Genomic DNA, 19,263 nt, shown 5'->3' with positions numbered 1-19,263 from the left:
CTATCATGGCCAATTTAGTAGTCTTGCCTACCATGATTCCCTCCTCTGGTGGAAGTGGAAGGTTCTGCATAGTATTCCAGAAATAGCCTGATCCAGACTCTGTACAACGGGAGTATAACTTTTGAATTGAGATAAACTACGACATTCCTTTTGCCCTTTTCATTACTTTTTATACATGTGCATTCGCTTTTAAACTTGTCTGCCAGAACAGTTAAAACTGAGGGCGGCTGCAGTGCGAAGAGCTCCCGCCGGTGGGCGCGAGTCGCGGCGATTTCGGGGAAATCCCCGAGATTCGACGCACCCCCCGACTACCGTCGGCCTTTGGGGCCGTCGCGAGCAGCCAGCAGGGCCGGTTTGAAAACCGGTGAAGAACCCCGCGCGGGTGTTGGGGCGATGGGGGCTGAGGTCCTGGGCCCAGCGCAGCGTCGGGGCCAGAGAAGCGGGGGCGGAGCTACGAGGAGGCCGAGGAGGCAGGCCCGAGTCCAGGACACCATGTAAGAGCGGTGTCCCACAACGGATGGCTCCCCCCTAGGAGGAAGAAAGAAGGCTGGAACCTGGTCCCAGGGGAGTTCTGGATGAGTACAGAGGGGAAAGGAAGAGAGCTGGAAGGTTTAAAGAAATTTAAAGAAGTTGGGTGAAGTTTCTTTTCTCCTCCCCTTTGTCTTAAAAAAAAAGAATAATTCAGATTGATGAAGGACAGAAGGGTGGAGGGAGAGAGGGGAGAGAGAAAGAAAGTGAAAAACAATAAGCTGCTAAAGGATGCGAAAAGCAGCGTTGAAGAAGGGAGGAAACGCGGGGTCGCCGCTGAGGGAGAAGACGAATAAAAGTGGTAATAGGATGGCGGAAGCCGAACTGCAAAGCGGGGCCGCACTATTTACGGTGGAGAAGATGACCGAGGTGGTGGCGGGGGAGCTGGAAAAACAGTTTACAGGGCACATGGAGGCCTGGAAAAAGGAGACATTGAAGTTACTGGTGGAGGAGGCAATCGCCCCGATAATTGCCCCGTTGAAGGTGGCGGTGGCAAAGGCATTGGCCGAGGTGAGAGAGCAGGGCGAGAAGATGAAAGAAGTGGAGGAAGCCATGTCATGACACAGCGACCAGGTCACCTCGATGGGAGATGAGTTGCGGAGGGCTGTGGAGATTAATAGAGGTCTCCAAGCAAAGCTGGAAGACTTGGAAAACCGCTCAAGGCGGCATAATTTGAGAATTGTGGGATTGCCCGAAGGGACAGAGGGCCCAAGGCCAACACAATACTTCGCTAAGAAGTTGGCGGAGCTGATGAGGGATGGTGAGAGCCCCTCCCAGTACGAGCTAGACTGAGCCCATCGGTCATTAAGGCCGAAGCCCAAAGTGAACGAGCCCCCAAGGGCAGGAATTATCTGCTTCCATAAGTTTTGCATGAAGGAGAAGGTTTTAAACTGGGCGAAGCAGAAGCGGGAGAGACTATGGGATAGTACTACAGTCCGGATCGACCAGGACTTGACGGTGGAGTTGGCAAAAAGACAAGCGGCATTTGGGCGAGTGAAGGCGACGTTGTATAAGAAGGAGGTACGGTTTGGTATGGTGTACCCAACGAGATTGAGGGTAACGTATAACGGCAAAGAATTTTATTTTGAGACAGCGGATGCGGCTGAGGCGTTCATGAAGGCAGAAGGCTTGGGACAGACATGAAGAGCGGAGCTGGAAGAGAGACTGTGTTTGAACAGCCAGAAAATGTTTTAAATTGTTATAACTTCCTTTTTACGGATTTGTATTGTAATCCACTTCTCTTTGTATTGTTATAGAGTTTAAATTAATGGTGAGTTGATGGGCGCTCTGTGTTGCGACGGTTAAATGTTATGTTAATGAATTGAATGGGTTGGATTGTTGGGTTTGTTTTTTTTTCTCTGGGACTGGGTGGAAGGGGATGATATGTCTTGGCGGGGGGGAGCCACCCGCACCAGCTAGCTAAAGTCAGTCAGCTAGTGAACGGAGGTGAGAGGAGAGGAGGGCTGCGGACATTGGAGCCTGGATAGCAGGCGTCAATGGGCCTACGAGGCGAGCGAGAGGGGAGGAGAAAGGGTTGAATGCTGGGGGATGTTGTTTCTGGGGGAAAGGTAGGGGGGGTTTTCGGGAGGGGGCTCGATGTTAACAATGGACAGGGGCAGGTCAGGCTTATGGGGCAGGGCCCGGCGGTATGTTGATGGTGGATAAGAAAGGTAGGTGGTGGTGGTGGTGGTGGTGGTGAGAGTACCCCAGTAAGGATTGTTACGTGGAACGTGAGAGGGCCAGGAGGTCCGGTCAAGAGTGCTTGCGCATCTTAAAAGTCTGAAAACTAACTGATGTGGCAATGCTGCAGGAGACTCACTTGAGGGTGAGGGACCAGGTGAGACTTAAAAAGGATTGGGTTAGCCAAGTGTTTCACTCTGGATTTGATGGAAGGGCTCGAGGGGTAGCAGTGTTGGTCAGCAAAAGGGTACGCTTTCAGATGGAGAAGTAGTGGCAGATCAGGGGGTAGATATGTGATTGTGGCCGGGGCACTGGACGGGAGATTAGTGGCGCTGGTAAGTGTATACGGTCCCAACTGGGACGATGCGGGATTTGCAAGGAAGGTGTTTGGAGCCATTCCTGATTTGGACACACACGAGCTGATTGTGGGGGGGGGACTGGAACCTGGTGCAGGAGCCAAGGTTGGACAGATCACGGCCGCGCTCGCTGGTCCCATCGGGGGGGGGGGGGGGGGGGGGGGGGGGGGGGGGGGGGCAAAGGCGCTAGCTGGGCTAATGGTGGAAATGGGAGGGGTGGACCCTTGGAGGTTCCTGCACCTAGGGGAACGGGAGTACTCATTTTTCTCAGCAGTCCATAGGGTATACTCGCAGATTGACTTTTTTGTGGTGGGAAAGGCTTTGTTGGCTGGAGTCAAGGGGTCGGAATACTCTGCAATTGCTATGCCAGATCACGCGCCACATTGGGTGGATATGGTGCTGGAGAAGGGGGTAGTGCAGAGGCCGGGGTGGAAACTGATGTGGGGCTTTTGGGGAACCATTGAAAAGGTAATTAAGGAATATGTAAGATTCAACTGTCCGGGTGAGGTGTCAATGGCAGTCGTCTGGGAGGCTCTAAAGGCGGCAGTGAGGGGTGAGGTAATTTTGTTTAAGGCCAGGGTGGACAAAGAGGAGCGGTTGGAGCGGCAGTGGCTAATAGATGAGGTGTTGGAGGCAGATAGGAGTTATGCGGAGGATGGGGACCCAGCGATGCTGGGAAAGAGGAAGGAACTACAGGCGAGCTTCGACCGACTATCCACCAGGAAGGCGGTGCGCCAACTGAGGCGAGCGAGGGGTGCAGTTTATGAACATGGAGACATGCTCGCATGTTAGCAGGTCAGCTCCGGAGGGAGGCAGCAGCAAGGGAAATTCTTCAGGTAAGGGATAGGGTCGGGAAGTTGGTGGTGGCTCCGGAGCTGATTAACAAGGTTTTTGAGGAATTTTACGAGAGGTTGTACAGGTCAGAGCCACCCGGGGGAGACCGTGAGATGCTGGAATTTCTGGATGGGTTGGAGTACCCGAGGCTAGGGGAGGGAGACAAGGCTACGTTAGAAGGAGCAATACTGGAGCAGGAGATAAAAGATGCGATTGGGAGGATGCAGTCGGGGAAGGTGGCAGGGCCGGATGGGTTTCCGGTGGAATATTATAAAAAATTTAAGGATAAGTTGGCACCCCTGATGGTAGGGATGTTTGAAGAGGTGATAGGGAAGGGAGTGCAGCCGCAAACCTTGGGGCAGGCATCGATTTCACTGTTGCTTAAAAAGGATAAGGATCCGACGGAGTGTGGGTCGTATAGGCCCATTTCACTTCTTAACGTGGACGTAAAGGTATTGGCAAAGGTACTGGCGGGTAGGCTGGAGGGGTGCCTCCTGAATATGATAGGTGAGGATCAGACAGGGTTCGTGACAGGGAGGCAGCTGTTTTTGAATATTAGGAGGGTCTTGAACGTCGTTACGGCACCAACGGAAGGGAAGGAAACAGAGGTGGTGGTGGCACTGGATGCCGAGAAGGCGTTTGATCGGGTGGAATGGGGGTTGCTGATGGCAGTGCTGGAACGGTTTGGGATTGGACCAAGTTTGTGAACTGGGTAAAGTTACTATATAAGGAGCCGAAGGCGAGTGGCCGTACGAACAATATCAGTTCAAGATACTTCTCTCTCCACTGTGGGACGAGGCAGGGATGTCCCGTGTCCCCCCTGCTGTTTGCGCTTGCGATTGAGCTGTTGGCCATCGCATTAAGAAGTTTGGGAGCATAGAAAGGAATAGTGAGGGGGGGGGGGGATAGAGCATAGGGTGTCCTTGTATGCCGACGACTTGCTGCTGTATGTGTCAGAGCTGAGTGCGTCGATAGGAGGAATATTGGAGTTGCTGCAGGTATTTGGGTCTTTCTCTGGGTACAAGCTGAACTTGGACAAGAGTGAGTATTTTGTGGTGTCTCAGCCGGGGGTGGGGGCAGGGGTGGGGGGGCTGCCATTCCGTAGGGCAGGGACTCACTTTAGGTATTTGGGGGTGCAGGTTGCCCGGGAGTGGGGAAGGCTTCGCAGATACAACATCACTAGTTTGGTGGGGAGAGTGAAAGCCGACCTGGCGAGGTGGGATGGTCTCCCTCTGTCACTGGCGGGTCGGGTGCAGGCGGTTAAAATGAATGTGTTGCCGCGATTTCTGTTTATTTTTCAATGCCTACCAATTTTCCTGCTAAAGTCTTTTTTCAGGGAGATTGAGGGGAGGATTACCTTGTTCATATGGGGAGGTGGCCAGAGTGGGGAAGGTGCTGCTACAGAGGGGAAGGCAGGCAGGGGGTTTGGGTCTCCCGAACCTGATGTACTATTACTGGGCGGCGAATGTGGAGAAAGTGCGGAGCTGGGTCCGAGGGATTGATTCCCAGCGGGACAGAATAGAAGAGAGTTTGTGCAGGATGGGTGCGGGGAAATACTCGGAGTCTGGTAGTAATAGCTTCATTGAAAATCTGGAGGCAGTTTCGGCAACACTTTGGGTTGGCGACAGGGTCGAGGGAAATGCCGATCTGGGAGAAGCACAGATTTGAGCCAGGGAGGTAGAACATAGAACAGTACAGCACAGAACAGGCCCTTCGGCCCTCAATGTTGTGCCGAGCCATGATCACCCTACTCAAACCCACGTATCCACCCTATACCCGTAACCCAACAACACCCCTAACCTTACTTTTATTAGGACACTACGGGCAATTTAGCATGGCCAATCCACCTAACCCGCACATCTTTGGACTGTGGGAGGAAACCGGAGCACCCGGAGGAAACCCACGCACACAGGGGGAGGACGTGCAGACTCCACACAGACAGTGACCCAGCCGGGAATCGAACCTGGGACCCTGGAGCTGTGAAGCATTTATGCTAACCACCATGCTACCCTGCTGTGACGGAAGCTTTCGGAAATGGGAAGAGAAGGGGATTAAGGCTCTAAAAGATTTGTTTCTTCGGGGTTGATTTGCAGGATTGATGGAGCTGGAAGCGAAGTATGGGCTGGAGCAGGGAGACATGTTTAGGTATATGCAGGTTCGGGACTTTGCCAGGAAGGAGATACAGAGCTTCCCGGAGGAACCAGCCTCCACGTTGTTGGAAGAGGTGCTGGCGGCAAGTGGACTGGAGAAGGGGTAGACGGAGCTATGTTGGAAAAGGATAAGGCACCACTGGAGGGGATCAAAGCGAAGTGGGAGGAAGAATTGGGAGAGGTTATAGAGGAGGGGGTCTGGTGTGAGGTGCTCCGGAGAGTGAATCCCTCCACCCCGTGTGCGAGGTTGGGGCTGATACAGCTGAAGGTGGTGTACAGGGCACACCTCACGAGGGCAAGGATGAGCCGATTCTTTGAAGGGGTAGAAGATGTGTGTGAACGTGCGGGGGGGCCCCGCTAATCACGTTCATATGTTTTGGTCCTGTCCAAAGCTTGGGGAGTACTGGAAGGAGGTGTTTAGGGTAATTTCCAAGGTAGTGCGCGTGAAACTGGACCCGGGTCTCCGGGAGGCCATATTCGGGGTGTCAATCAGCCAGGGTTGGAAATGGGTGCGGAGGCAGATATCATAGCCTTTGTCTCGTTGATCGCTCGAAGGCGGATCCTGCTGGGATAGAGAGCGGCCTCTCCACCCTGTGCCCTGGCATGGCGAGGGGACCTGTTGGAATACTTGACCCTTGAGAAGGTTAAGTTCGAACTGAGGGGAGGCTCGGAGGGGTTCTACAAGTCATGGGCACTATTTATTATGCACTTTCAAGAACTGGATAACATCGAACATTAGTTGGAGGGGGGGGGGGGGGGGGGGGGAGGGTGGGTTGGGGGCTATGTATGTTGAAGATGGCTATGGGTAATCCCTGATTCCTTTTTTTCTTTGTCATTTGTTTATGTTAACATGCGGGTTGATGTCTGGGCATGGTGGGAGGATGGGATCGTTGTTACTGTTATGGGGTTTGAGATATTTGTTGTTGGTTATTGATTGTTGTTGGGTGTACATTCGGGAGAATAAAAATATTTAAAAAAAAGAACAGTTAAATCTATTTGTTCCTTCACAGATCCTAGTCTCTCATTATTTCGAAAACATTTCAAGGTAGTTAAATTGCTGTGTTTAATTAGCAGACAGAGAAATCATGTGTCAAGCATTCACCTGATACCGATGTGAACAGTAATTTTTAGTCTTATAATATATCTGAAAATTTCAACTGGTTGATCAGCATCTAAATGTTCGTATCCATGTGTGACCATTCATGAGAACTAGGGTGTCTTAAGGTTTTGTTTCAATGGAATAAGCTCACGCTTATCCCTTCTGAGGATAATTAAAAATAAAACTAATTAAAATTGCTAAATTGGCTTATCCGCAATTCATGTAATTGTGTGCCTGCTTCAGAGTTGCCATGCAATCAAGGACTGGACTGGCTCTGATTTGTGAGTCTGTTTTGTCTTGTGAAATTAGAATGCAAAACTATTCAGATTTAGTGGGTATGTGGGAGAATAGATTTCTGTTTGTAAATCAGCATGATATATCTGAGGTTAGATTTCCTGAATCCGACAATGGTATATTGAAGTCATTAAAAAGTCCTATATTTTCATACATGTGATCCCTCTGTGAGAAATCATTTTTAACTTAAAAGATAGTGTGCAAGAAAACATATCAAATAAAATATCCAAATCTGAACTCATCCGGAGGCTCCTTCAGAGGATATATTTATTGCGTTCAGTGCTTGCATTTCCCTTCAATAAATTCTAAATTTACCAGTGCTGCAAACCATTGTTTTGTATACTTTAGATTTTCACCTGTGAATTCTAAATTAATTATGTAGGGTAAACCTGCACCCTAAATTCTGATAGGTCTATGACCTATTACACTGTTAACTTAATTCATGAGGGTGAGTCGGGGGTGAGAGGAATGTAGATGTTTGCGTGGTAGGGGGAGCGGAGTTCAATAAAATTGTTACCCAGGAGCTAAAAGTGGTTAAAAAAATTTCCAATTTTCTTACTTTTTCTGGGTAACTATTGCTGGTAGACATTTAGAAGCATCTGATGTTTGGGATTTAAGTTGCACTTCAGATGATTCCCTGTGCAGATCAATTGCCCATCAGAAGTTTCAACTTACCTGGAAATGCCACAGTGGGGGAGAGAGGGAGGGGGGGGGGGGCTGCATTTAAAAAGTATCTCCAACTTAAAGAATTCCCCTGATGACGGTGGAGTTTTACATAACGTTGTCAGGGGTGCTGCGCCCTTGCTGGTAAGGGTGTTTAACGAGGCTAGGGAGCATCCCCCAACGATGTCACAGGCCTCGATCTCCCTTATCCTGAAGCGCGAGAAAGATCCTGAACAATGCGGGTCATACAGATCAATCTCCCTTCTGAATGTGGACGCCAAATTGCTGGCCAAGATTTTGGCTTTGAGAATAGAGTATTGTGTGCCGGGGAAGACCAGACGGGATTTGTAGAAGGGAGGCAGTTAACGGCCAACGTCAGAAGGCTTTTAGTAGTGATTATGATGCCCTCCGAGGTGGTGGTCACCATGAGAAGGCCTTTGATCGGGTGGAGTGGGAGTATCTGTGGGAAGTCCTGGAGTGGTTTGGGCAGGGTTTTGTGGACTGCGTCCGGTTGCTGTACCAGACATCGGTGGCGAGCGTGCGGATGAACTGAGTGAGTTTGGATTATTTCAGGCTACACCGGGGACGAGGCAGGGTGTCCACTCTCCTCACTGCTGTTTGCCTTGGCCATAGAGCCACTGGCAAGAGCGCTCAGGCTGTCAAAGAACTGGCAGGGGATATTCTGGGGGGTGGGGGGGCTCAGAGTCTTGCTATATGCGGATGACCTATTCCAGATTGAGCCGTTCGTGGACTTGTTCATTGATGACAGCTTTCCGTTCTTAGAGGACTTGGAGGAGTTTGAGCTGCCAGGTGGGAACGAGTTCCGGTATCAGCAGGTGAGGGACATTGTACGGAGGCAGGTTTTGACCTTTCCGCTTCTACCCCCCCCCCCCCCCCAGAGATACAGGACAGGGTAATTTTGAAAACGGGAGTGGGGGAGGGGAAGGTCTTGGAAATTTATAAAGAGCAAATGGAGTGGGAGGGAACCCAGATAGAGGAGGTAAAGCGTAAATGGGAGGATGAGTTGGGCAAGGAATTAAGAGGCTGGATTGTGAGAGGATACCTCGAGTAGGGTTAACACGTCCTCGCCGTGTGCCAGGCTCAGCCTGATACAATTTATGGTAGCCCACAGGGCGCATATGACTGCGGCCAGTATGAGCAGGTTCTTTGAAGGGGTGGAGGGCAGGCGAGGGTGGACGCACAAAACATGTCCACATGTTCTGGGCATGTCCGAAGTTTAGGGGATTCTGGCAAGGATTTGCCGATGTCATGTCTACGCTATTAAAGACAAGGGTGGCACCGAGTCCAGAGGTGGCGATTTTTGGTGTGTCATAAGATCCGGAAGTCCAGGGGGATAGAGGCTGCCGTTTTGGCCTTTGCCTCCTTGGTAGACCGAGACATATCATATTGGCGTGGAGTGACTCGGAGCCTCCAGAATCGGGGGTTTGGGTGAGTGACACGGCTGGGATTCTCAGGCTTGAGAAGATTAAGTTCACCCTGAGAGGTTCAGCGTTAGGGTTCGCCCGGAGGTGGCAACCGTTTATCGACTTCCTTTAGAAAATTAAGCTGTCAGCAGATACGATAGAGGTGGGGGGGGGGGGGGGGGGGGGGTGTTAGGGAGGGAGGCGGGTAGGGGGAGATAGTTAGGGCGGGATCAATGAGTGGAGGAGGGGGACTGGGAGGTGGACTGGGGAGCTGTGTGTGTAAGCCATGTTGGCTGGGTGTGGTTGTTGGTCGGGGGGTGTTATTTACTGTGTTATGTTTGCTTTCGAAATTGTTGTTAAAGAATTACAAATGCCTTAATAAAATGCTTTTTTTAAGAAAAATAATTCCCTTGATGATATGAAATGCATTTTATAAATATACATTCTTTCTGCTGTACATTTTTGGTCTGTCAATGTTTATAAGTTGCTGGTCAACTTTTGCAAGTTTCTAAGTCGGCATTTGAGGAAATAGTGATGCATGCTTCTGGGCTGCAAGTAATTTCTAAATTATTCAACAAATATGATAAAGTTTCTGCAGAGATTCTGGTAGAGGCTCACCAGAGCCAGCCTTGAATAGTTCCTATAATGCACGACTTGCATTTTATCTTCAGAAGGTGCCCTTATAGAAATAATGAGAGATTTGTACAAATCAATAATGGGAACAATACTGATGGCTCTTTTAATAATTTCCCAGCTTTTGCTCTCCCCATTCTCAAAAGTACTGACTAATACTGGGATATGTTTCAAGCATTGACCACTTTCTGATACTTCACCCAAGTCCCCATTCATCAAACACAAATTTAGACTGTAAGAGTCTTTGGAGGGTGACTAATGCCAGTGGATCATCTCACAGGGACATCAGTATAATTTCCCAACCTGCCCCAGTCTTCTTCTGGTGCTGACACAGATACTATTTTCAGTACAAGTCATTGACAGACAGCAGGAGTTAAAACCAGTTTTGGCTTTAAACTGACTCCTGTGTTGCAAGAGCCAACTGCAACATCTGAACAGAGATTAGTAAACTCAGTGCAGACCATGGATTGATCCCGAAGCTTTCCTGGTGTGTTTACCAATTGAACCTTGGGTGAAACTAGCTGTTATTTTTCCAATTCAGCCCTTAATTCTGTGCGTACAACTAAAGTCAGAAACATTGATTGAATTTTTTCCAATTAACTTTAATTGCTCCATCTACAGAGAGAAAAGCGGAGGCAAACATTATGGCAGAAACCCACTGTATCGTTGTTAACTGTCTAATTGATTTATTGCATCTTTTGAAAACAGACCAGATAAAAGGATTCATTCAAGCTTACTGTTTCAATGACCAATAAACAGACTACTTACTGAGGTACAACACCAGGAAGATCCAAGTTTCGATTCTCATCTAAACCAGCCTCAACCAGAGCAAATAATTAATTGCAGTGTCCCAGGGATAGAGAAAGTAACATTTTTCTGTAATTCCACTCTTAACAATTTTCAACTGATGATGGCTAATGCCCACTGTTTGGTCTCATGGCCTGAAGAATTACTCTTTGGCGAGGCAACAGTGGACATTCAGCGTCCATGGAATGATATCCCAAAATGACTTAGCATGTTCAATAGAGAGAAGGGAACATTTCCCTCGCTTGGTTGCACAATCTAAACACATCCAGCAAAGGTTTCACTCCTTGCCCCAAAGCATCCAAAGGATCTAGTCTAGAGTCTGAACTTCTAAACCCCCCTACATCTCCCTCTCATCCTTCAAGAATATCCGTAAATCCACTCAAACAAAATTTCGGTCACATCTCCTAATATCGCTTCCAGTGTCTGGGTATCCATGTTTTTGATACTGCTCTAGTAACTCATTTGGGTTATTTTTCTATCTTAAAGGTGCTCAATATATATAACCTATTGCCACTTATCCTGCAGCAAATGAAATATCCAAGGTTGACCCCCTGCAGCCTTATTGATTTGAATAATTTAATATCCTGCATTATCTTTTCTCAGAAAAGTCTTTCGGGGCTTGTGGGAGGAAACCGGAGCACCCGGAGGAAACCCAGACAAGATAAGAACGTGCAGACTCTGCGCAGACAGTTTTTTTAAGGTCGTCCACAAATTCTGAAGCAAAAATAAGCATCATAAATTTTAACTCAAAATTGCAAAAGCCATCTTATGATGTAATTGTAAATTCAGCACAAAAATGTTCAAAGAGAATTTTGTCATTCAACCGTAGGCAAACAGTTTGATGCTGGGGGATGGGTTACTGTTAGGGTGGCAGATTTCTTGGGCCAGACTGTCTGCTGCTATTTTATCATTTGCATATTTCTGGCAAGTGCATATTTCCTATATGCATAAATGCACGTGTCAATGCATTAAACAGGTTAGAATCTTTCAGACCCTATTGCATTACTTCCCAAACTTCAAAATGGGCATGAGCCCATGGGTCAAAGAAGCTTAGTAACATTGAATATTTAATTATTAAAGGTTGCAAAAATTTGAATTTTTCAATTATTTTGTGAAAATGTTTTCTTCTGTACTCACTAACCAATTGTTCAGGTCTTGATTAGAGAAGCACCATGCCAATGAGAAATTTTCGATCTTTCTGCAAACAGACTCCTTCCTACCCCACCATCTCACTCCAACCCTCCATGTGACCTCCTTTACCCATTCACTAATCTTCCAATTGGGTTTCCCATTGATTGATGTGACCGTGCCGTGCAAGGGGTCACTTGAAGGTACTCTACCTTCCCATCTCAGCAAACTGGGAACAGAAAAAAAAACCTTGTGTGCTATCATGGCAGGCTCTGATGCTGCTTTGGAGCTCATTCCCTCCCCTCGCAGCGAAGTGGGACCAAAAAAATAAAAAAACAAAATACTATGGTTGCTTGAGATCTGAAATAAAAACAGAAACTGTTGTAAAAACTCAGAAGGTCTGGCAGCATCTGTGAAGAGAAAAGCAGAGCGAACATTTTGAGGCTAATATGACTCTTCTTTGACACAGGTAAATAGAAATTGTGTGAGCGTGCGATGCAATCATGAGCCAAGGTTTGGAGATCCCTGCTCGAGAGCAAACACTCACATTCTGAATGTTCGACTGTGTTCCAGAATATTCAGTTCTAGAAAACAGAACTTGGCAAAATTTGAGGAAAATGTCTAACTTTAAAGATCACAAAAAACAGAGAACTTGTATTTACAAATCACCTCATCAGTCCCACAGAACTAACCTCAAATTGCTTCACACCCAGTGATTCACTTTGATCTGCTGTGGCTACAATGTAGAAAAACCCCCAGTGGGAAAGTAATGTGGTTTTGTAACGTTGGAAGCGAGTAAATTACAGCAGGGTAGCTTACAAATATGTTTGGTGCTGACATTACCCTTTTCCTTCTACAAAAATAATATTACTTTTTATACCCAGTTTCCAGTGCTGCATCACAAGGTAGTAAGTCAGTAAATGAAGAACCATCCATACTTACCGTAAATTATAGGTTCTGAGGTTGCGTTGACGCCGCTTTGTCGCACGAAGTTTCACAAACGTTCTGCCCGTTCTGTCGAAGACGCACATTACTGTTATGCAGACGCTTAGAATAACAACCCAATTACAGGCTACAATTCCTGGAAACAGAGGAAAGTCAGAACATAGGTGTAAGTATGTTGATCATTAAATTGTTTAACTTTAAAAATGTGCTTGCTTTTGTATTAGGGTGTGAACATGTATTACATGATGCTGGGCGGCACAGTGATGCAGTGGTTAGCACTGCTGCCTATGGCGCCGAGCACACAGGTTCGATCCCGTCCCTGCATAATGTCTGTGTGGAGTTTGCACATTCTCCCCATGTCTGTGTGAGTTTCACTCCCACAACCTAAAGATGTGCAGATTAGGGGCCTGTCGGGAAGGTGAGTACCTGTATACAGGTTGGGCGGTTGCTAAACCCGAGACACTACACTTGCAGTGTCCCCCACCCTTCCACCTACTCTAACCTAAGGGGTTCAGGGAATATCAGGTAAGCTCTTCCTTTCTTTTTCTTGTTTTTATCTAGAAGGAGATGGCAGGGAAGGCAGTACAATGCCCCTCCTGCAGAATGTTTGAGGTGAGGGACGCCGTCAGTGTCCCTGCTGATTTCATCTGTGGGACGTGCACCCAACTCCAGCTCCACAAAAACCGTGTTAGGGAACTCGAGCTCGAGCTGGATGAATTTCGGATCATTCGGGAGGCAGAGGGGGTCATAGATAGAAGCTTCAGGGAGGTAGTTACGCCAAAGAATAAAGATAAATGGGTGACGGTGAGAGGGGCTGGGGGTAAGCAGTCAGTACAGGGATCCTCTGTGGTCGTTCCCCTTAGTAACAGGTATACCGCTTTGGATACTGTTGGGGGAGGGGACTTACCAGGGGTCAGCCATGGGGTACAGGTCTCTGGCACAGAGCCTGTCCCTGTTGCTTAGAAGGGAAGGGGGGAAAGGAAAAGAACATTAGTCATTGGAGACTCCATAGTTAGGGGGATAGATAGGAGATTCTGTGGGAACGAGAGAGACTCGCGGTTGGTGTGTTGCCTCCCAGATGCCAGGGTCCGCGATGTCTCGGATCGTGTTTTCGGGATCCTTAAGGGGGGGGGAGCAGCCCCAAGTCGTGGTCCACATAGGTACCAACGACATAGGTAGGAAAAGGGATAGGGATGTAAGGCAGGAATTCAGGGAGCTAGGGTGGAAACTTAGAGCTAGAACAAACAGTTATTATCTCTGGGTGGTTACCCTTCCCATGTGCTAGCGAGTCGAGGAATAGGGAGAGAGAGCAGTTGAACACATGGCTGCAGGGATGGTGCAGGAGGGAGGGTTTCAGATTCCTGGACAAATGGGGCTCATTCTGGGGTAGGTGGGACCTCCACAAATGGGATGGTCTACACCTGGACCAGAGGGGTACTAATACCCTGGGGGCGTCCAATTGATGGTACATTAATTTAATCAGCTAGAATTTTGGAATGGAGCTACGCATCGAGCCTGACTGCCTCCGCACCAGCCCGCATGCCTCAAATGCGCCTGCAATCTTTAAACATTGGCAGGCGTGTTTCAACAGTTACCTGACAACTGCAGCCAGCAAGCCCACCAAGGAGCAGAAACTCCACATCCTCCACTCGTGCGTGCGCACGGCGGTATATTCAATGATTGAGGACGAAAGTGATTATGACGCGGCTATGTATATCCTGAAAGGACACTTTCTCCGGCCGGTCAACAAAGTATACGCACAGAATCTCCTGACGACTAGACAACAGATCCCTGGTGAGTCACTTGACGAGTTCTACCAGGCCCTCACGGCTCTAGGGAGAATGTGCGCCTGTCCCCAAGTTTCTGCGACTGAGCACATGGAACGTTTAATTAGAGATGCTTATGTTGCCGGCATGCAATTCTCCTCTATCCGCCAACGATTGCTGGAGAAGAACGCCCTCAGCCTAGCTGAGGCACGGACCCTTGCAACCTCCCTGGAGGCTGCCAACCTGAACGTCCGCGCATACGCCCACGGCCGCGCAGCAACCCCCTGGACTTCATGGCATGCACCACCCCCGTCCTCCGTTGAACCCGACCCCCCCCCCCCCCCCCCCCCCCCCCCAGGGCCTGCGCTGCGGGATGCTCCGACAAGCTATCGGGGCCCCGCTGCTATTTTTATGGCCTCTCCAAACACCCCCGCCCGCGCTGCCCGGCCTGCTCCGCTCTGTAAGAACTGCGGGAAGAAAGGCCACTACGCGGTGGTCTGCCAGACCAAGTCGGTCGCTGCTGTTCCGCGCAGCGACCGCGGATCGCCCCCCCCCTCACTGGCCCCGTGCCGCGCACCGACCTCTCCGGCCCGCCTCCCGGCCCCCACAACAGACCCATGGTCCTCCCGACCCACGCTGCCCCGACCGGCCCGCAGACGCCGCTGACACTTCCCCCAGCTGCCACGAGGTTCCCACGGGCGCCGCCATCTTGGGTCCCGGACGCCGCGTGCGGGTCCTGGGCGCCGCCATCTTGGGCCAACACGGAAGGCCCTGCCAGCAATTACTCTGCCACTGAGGATGACCTGGAACTCTCGCCACGACTTGCTTCCATCACACTCGACCAGTCGCGACCACGCACGTTCGCCAACACTACGACAACGATCCAGCTCAACGAACATAAGGCGAAATGCCTACTGGACTCCGGGAGCACGGAAAGTTTCGTCCACCCAGACACAGTAAGACGCTGCACGCTCCCCATCCACCCAGTTAAGCATAAGATCGAATTGGCCTCGGGTTCGCACTCCGTCCAAATCACCGGGTGCTGCATAGCAGACCTCACGGTCCAGGGGAGGGTTTTCAAAAACCTCAAACTCCTCATTCTCCCCCGTCTATGCGCTCCGGCACTCTTGGGCCTGGATTTCCAGTGCAATTCGGTGGCCCTACTCCCCCCCTTACTGTCTGCAGCCTCGCGTCCCTCAAAGTGGACCCCCCTTCCTTGTTTGCTAATCTCACCCCAGATTGTAAACCTGTCGCCACTCGGAGCAGACGATACAGTGCTCAGGACAGGACCTTCATCGGGTCCGAGGTCCATAGGCTCATTAAGGAAGGAGTTATCGAGGCCAGCAACCGTCCCTGGCGAGCCCAAGTGCTGGTAGTTCGGACTGGGGAGAAAAACCGGATGGTCATTGATTACAGTCAGACCATCAACAGGTTTACGCAGCTGGACGCGTAAACTCTCCCCCATATTTCCGACCTGGTTAACAGGATCGCGAAACACAGTCTTTTCCACGGTGGATCTTATGTCCGCCTACCACCAGCTCTCCATCCGCGCGAGTGACCGCAAGTACACCGCGTTTGAGGCAGATGGGCGCCTCTACCACTTCCTCAGGGTTCCATTCGGTGTCACAAATGGGGTCTCGTTCTTCCAACGGGAGATGGACAAAATGGTCGACAAGCACGGATTACGGGCTATCTTCCCGTACCTCGATAACGTCACCATCTGCGGCCACGACCAGCAGGACCATGACATCAACCTTCAAAAATTCCTCCGAACCGCGAAACTCCTTAATTTAACCGACAATAAGGATAAGTGCGTGTTTAGCACCGACCGTCTAGCCATCCTCGGCTACGTAGTGCGTAACGGAGTGATAGGCCCCGACCCCGAACGCATGCGCCCCCTGATGGAACTCCCTCTCCCCAACTCCCTCAAAGCCCTCAAACGCTGCCTGGAAATTTTCTCCTATTACGCCCAATGGGTCCCCCACTACGCCGACAAAGCCCGCCCCTCATCCAGTCCACCTCCTTTCCCCTGTCGATGGAGGCCCGCCAGGCCTTTAGCCGCATCAAAGCGGATATCGCAAAGGCCACGATGCATGCTATCGACGAGTCCCTCCCATTCCAGGTCGAGAGCGACGCGTCTGACGTAGCTCTGGCGGCCACCCTGAACCAAGCGGGCAGACCCGTGGCCTTCTTCTCACGAACCCTCCATGCTTCCGAAATCCGCCACTCCTCGGTGGAAAAGGAGGCACAGGCCATAGTCGAAGCTGTGCGATATTGGAGGCATTATCTGGCTGGCAGGAGGTTTGCCCTCCTCACAGACCAACGGTCAGTGGCTTTCATGTTCGATAATGCACAGAGGGGGCAAGATCAAGAACGACAAGATCTTGCAGTGGCAGATCGAGTTGTCCACGTACAACTACGATATCTTGTATCGTCCTGGTAAGCTCCACAAACCTCCCAATGCCCTATCCCGCGGTACCTGCGCCAGCGCGCAGACTGACCGCCTCCACTCCCTCCACACGGACCTCTGCCATCCAGGGGTCACCCGTTTTTACCACTTTATTAAGACCCGCAACCTGCCCTAATCCGTTGAGGAAGTCAGGACCGTCACCAGGGACTGCCATGTCTGCGCCGAGTGAAAACCGCACTTCTACCGCCCCGAACGAACGCATCTGATCAAGGCATCCCGCCCCTTTGAACGTCTCAGTATAGACTTCAAGGGTCCCCTCCCCTCCAACAACCGTAACACATATTTCTTGAGTGTTATTGATGAGTACTCCCACTTCCCTTTCGCCATTCCCTGTCCCAACATGACCACAACAACCGTCATAAAGGCCCTCCTATCCATCTTCTCCCTGTTCGGTTACCCCGTGTACATCCACAGCGACCGGGGATCCTCCTTTATGAGTGACGAACTGCGTCAATTCCTGCTCAGCAGGGGCATAGCCTCTAGTAGGACGACCAGTTATAACCCCTGGGGTAACGGTCAGGTTGAGCAGGAGAATGGCACCATTTGGAAGACCATCCTGCTGGCCCTACGGTCCAGAGATCTCCCTATCCCACGTTGGCAAGAGGTCATCCCCGACGCCCTTCATTCAATCCGGTCTCTCCTCTGTACTACCACTAATCAAACACCTCATGAATGTCTTCTTGTTTTCCCTAGGAAGTCGTCCTCAGGATCCCCTCTCCCGACCTGGCTAGCTACTCCCAGGCCCATCTTGCTCCGGAAGCATGTGCGGGTGCACAAGTCCAACCCGTTGGTTGAGCGAGTTCAGCTACTCCACGCCAACCCGCAGTTTGCATACGTGGAGTATCCCGACGGTCGGCAGGATACGGTCTCGCTTCGGGACCTGGCACCCGCCCATCTTGCTCCGGAAGCATGTGCGGGTGCACAAGTCCGACCCGTTGGTTGAGCGAGTTCAGCTACTCCACGCCAACCCGCAGTTTGCATACGTGGAGTATCCCGACGGTCGGCAGGATACGGTCTCGCTTCGGGACCTGGCACCCGCCGGCGTGCGGCCTTCTCCTCTTCCATCAACACCGCCCCCCCAACCCCAATACCCCCCCGCGCCCCCATGACCCAGCGCATATTACCCCCTCTTCCCCGATTACAACGTCTCCACCACCGGCCCGGGGTACGGAGACACATCTATGACCGACGCTCCCGGAGGCAAGGAAGACCATCGGCCCAACGTCACCGGCTCCACTGTGACGGTCCACCAGAACATCACGGGCACCCGACAGGCTGATCGTGTCCATTTGATGCAACCACGGGACTTTATTGGACTCTATTGTAATTTCTTTTGCATTCTAATGTAGTATTTAGTATTGTTTATTTTGCCATGAGCAAGTGGGCAGCCCACATCTTCTCGATTGGCTCTACTCATACCACCAGTCCTCGGACTCCCCCTCTCTCTCTTCCCCTTACACCACCCCCCCCCGCCTTCTTTCTCCACAAGGGGTGAATGTGGTGTTATGAGTGGGAGCACTGCCATTGGTGCAGAGCATTGGTTTCCCATTGGCTCTGGCTGGTCATGTGCCTCTCGCCTGATTGGCTGGGACTAGTCATGTGACTGCTCACCAGTTGGTTGAGAGGCAAGTAGATCCCGCCTCCGAGGCGGGGTATAAGTACCCAGGGTTCCCGGCGGTCGGCCTTTCTTTGTAGTCGGCCACCGGGCTAACAACTAGCTGATTAAAGCCACAGTTTGAATCTTCATCGTGTCTCGCGTCCAATTGATGGTACATCACTGGCTGGCAGACTTATCGGAATTTGTCACCTGGAGAAAATCAAATTCGCCATTCGAGGGTCAGATGAGACCTTCCACAAAGTGTGGAGGCCATTCACAAACTGATTGATTGATATTTATTGTCACATGTACCGAAGTACAGTGAAAAGTATTTTTCTGCAGTCAAGGGAACGTATACAGTGCGTACTTAGCAGAGAAAAGAATAACTGACAGAGTATGTTGACAAATGGCAGATTGACAAATGGTACATCAACAAATAGTGATTGGTTACAATGCGGAACAATGGACAACAAGGAACACACGGGCAAGAGCTACGTAGGGCGTTGTGAATAGTGTTCTTATAGGGAACAGATCAGTCCAAGGGGAGTCCTTGAGGAGTCCAGTAACTGTGGGGAAGAAGCTATTCCTATGTCTGGATGTGCGGGTCTTCAGACTTCTGTTTCTTCTACCTGATGGAAGGGTCTGGAAGAGGGCAAAGCTGGGGTGGAAGGGGTCTCTGACAATGCTGTCTACCTGCCTGAGGCAGCGGGAGGTGTAGACTGAATCAATGGGAGGGTAGCAAGTTGTGTGATGCGTTGGGCTAAGTTCACCACACACTGCAGTTTCTTGCAACCTTGGGCCGAGCGGTTGCCATACCAAGATGTGATGCAGCCGGATAGGATGCTCTCTATGGCACATCTGTAGAAGTTTGAGAGAGTCAATGCAGACA

The 19,263-nt window shown here is 50.4% G+C and overlaps 1 protein-coding gene across 2 annotated transcripts in view; it reads right to left on the bottom strand.

Moving 5' to 3' along the window:
- Positions 1-19,263, bottom strand: part of LOC119971727 (diacylglycerol lipase-alpha-like) — a 367,691-nt gene that overhangs the window by 172,561 nt on the left and 175,867 nt on the right. For both annotated transcript variants that reach the window (XM_038807684.1, XM_038807683.1), the window contains one exon: positions 12,539-12,677. In XM_038807684.1, coding sequence (XP_038663612.1) covers positions 12,539-12,677 — 139 coding nt within the window. The remainder of the gene's footprint in view (positions 1-12,538; positions 12,678-19,263) is intronic.

This window comes from Scyliorhinus canicula, chromosome 9, assembly GCF_902713615.1.
Source record: "Scyliorhinus canicula chromosome 9, sScyCan1.1, whole genome shotgun sequence".
NCBI classification, from domain to species: domain Eukaryota; kingdom Metazoa; phylum Chordata; class Chondrichthyes; order Carcharhiniformes; family Scyliorhinidae; genus Scyliorhinus; species Scyliorhinus canicula.
This window is presented reverse-complemented; position numbering and strand designations above follow the sequence as displayed.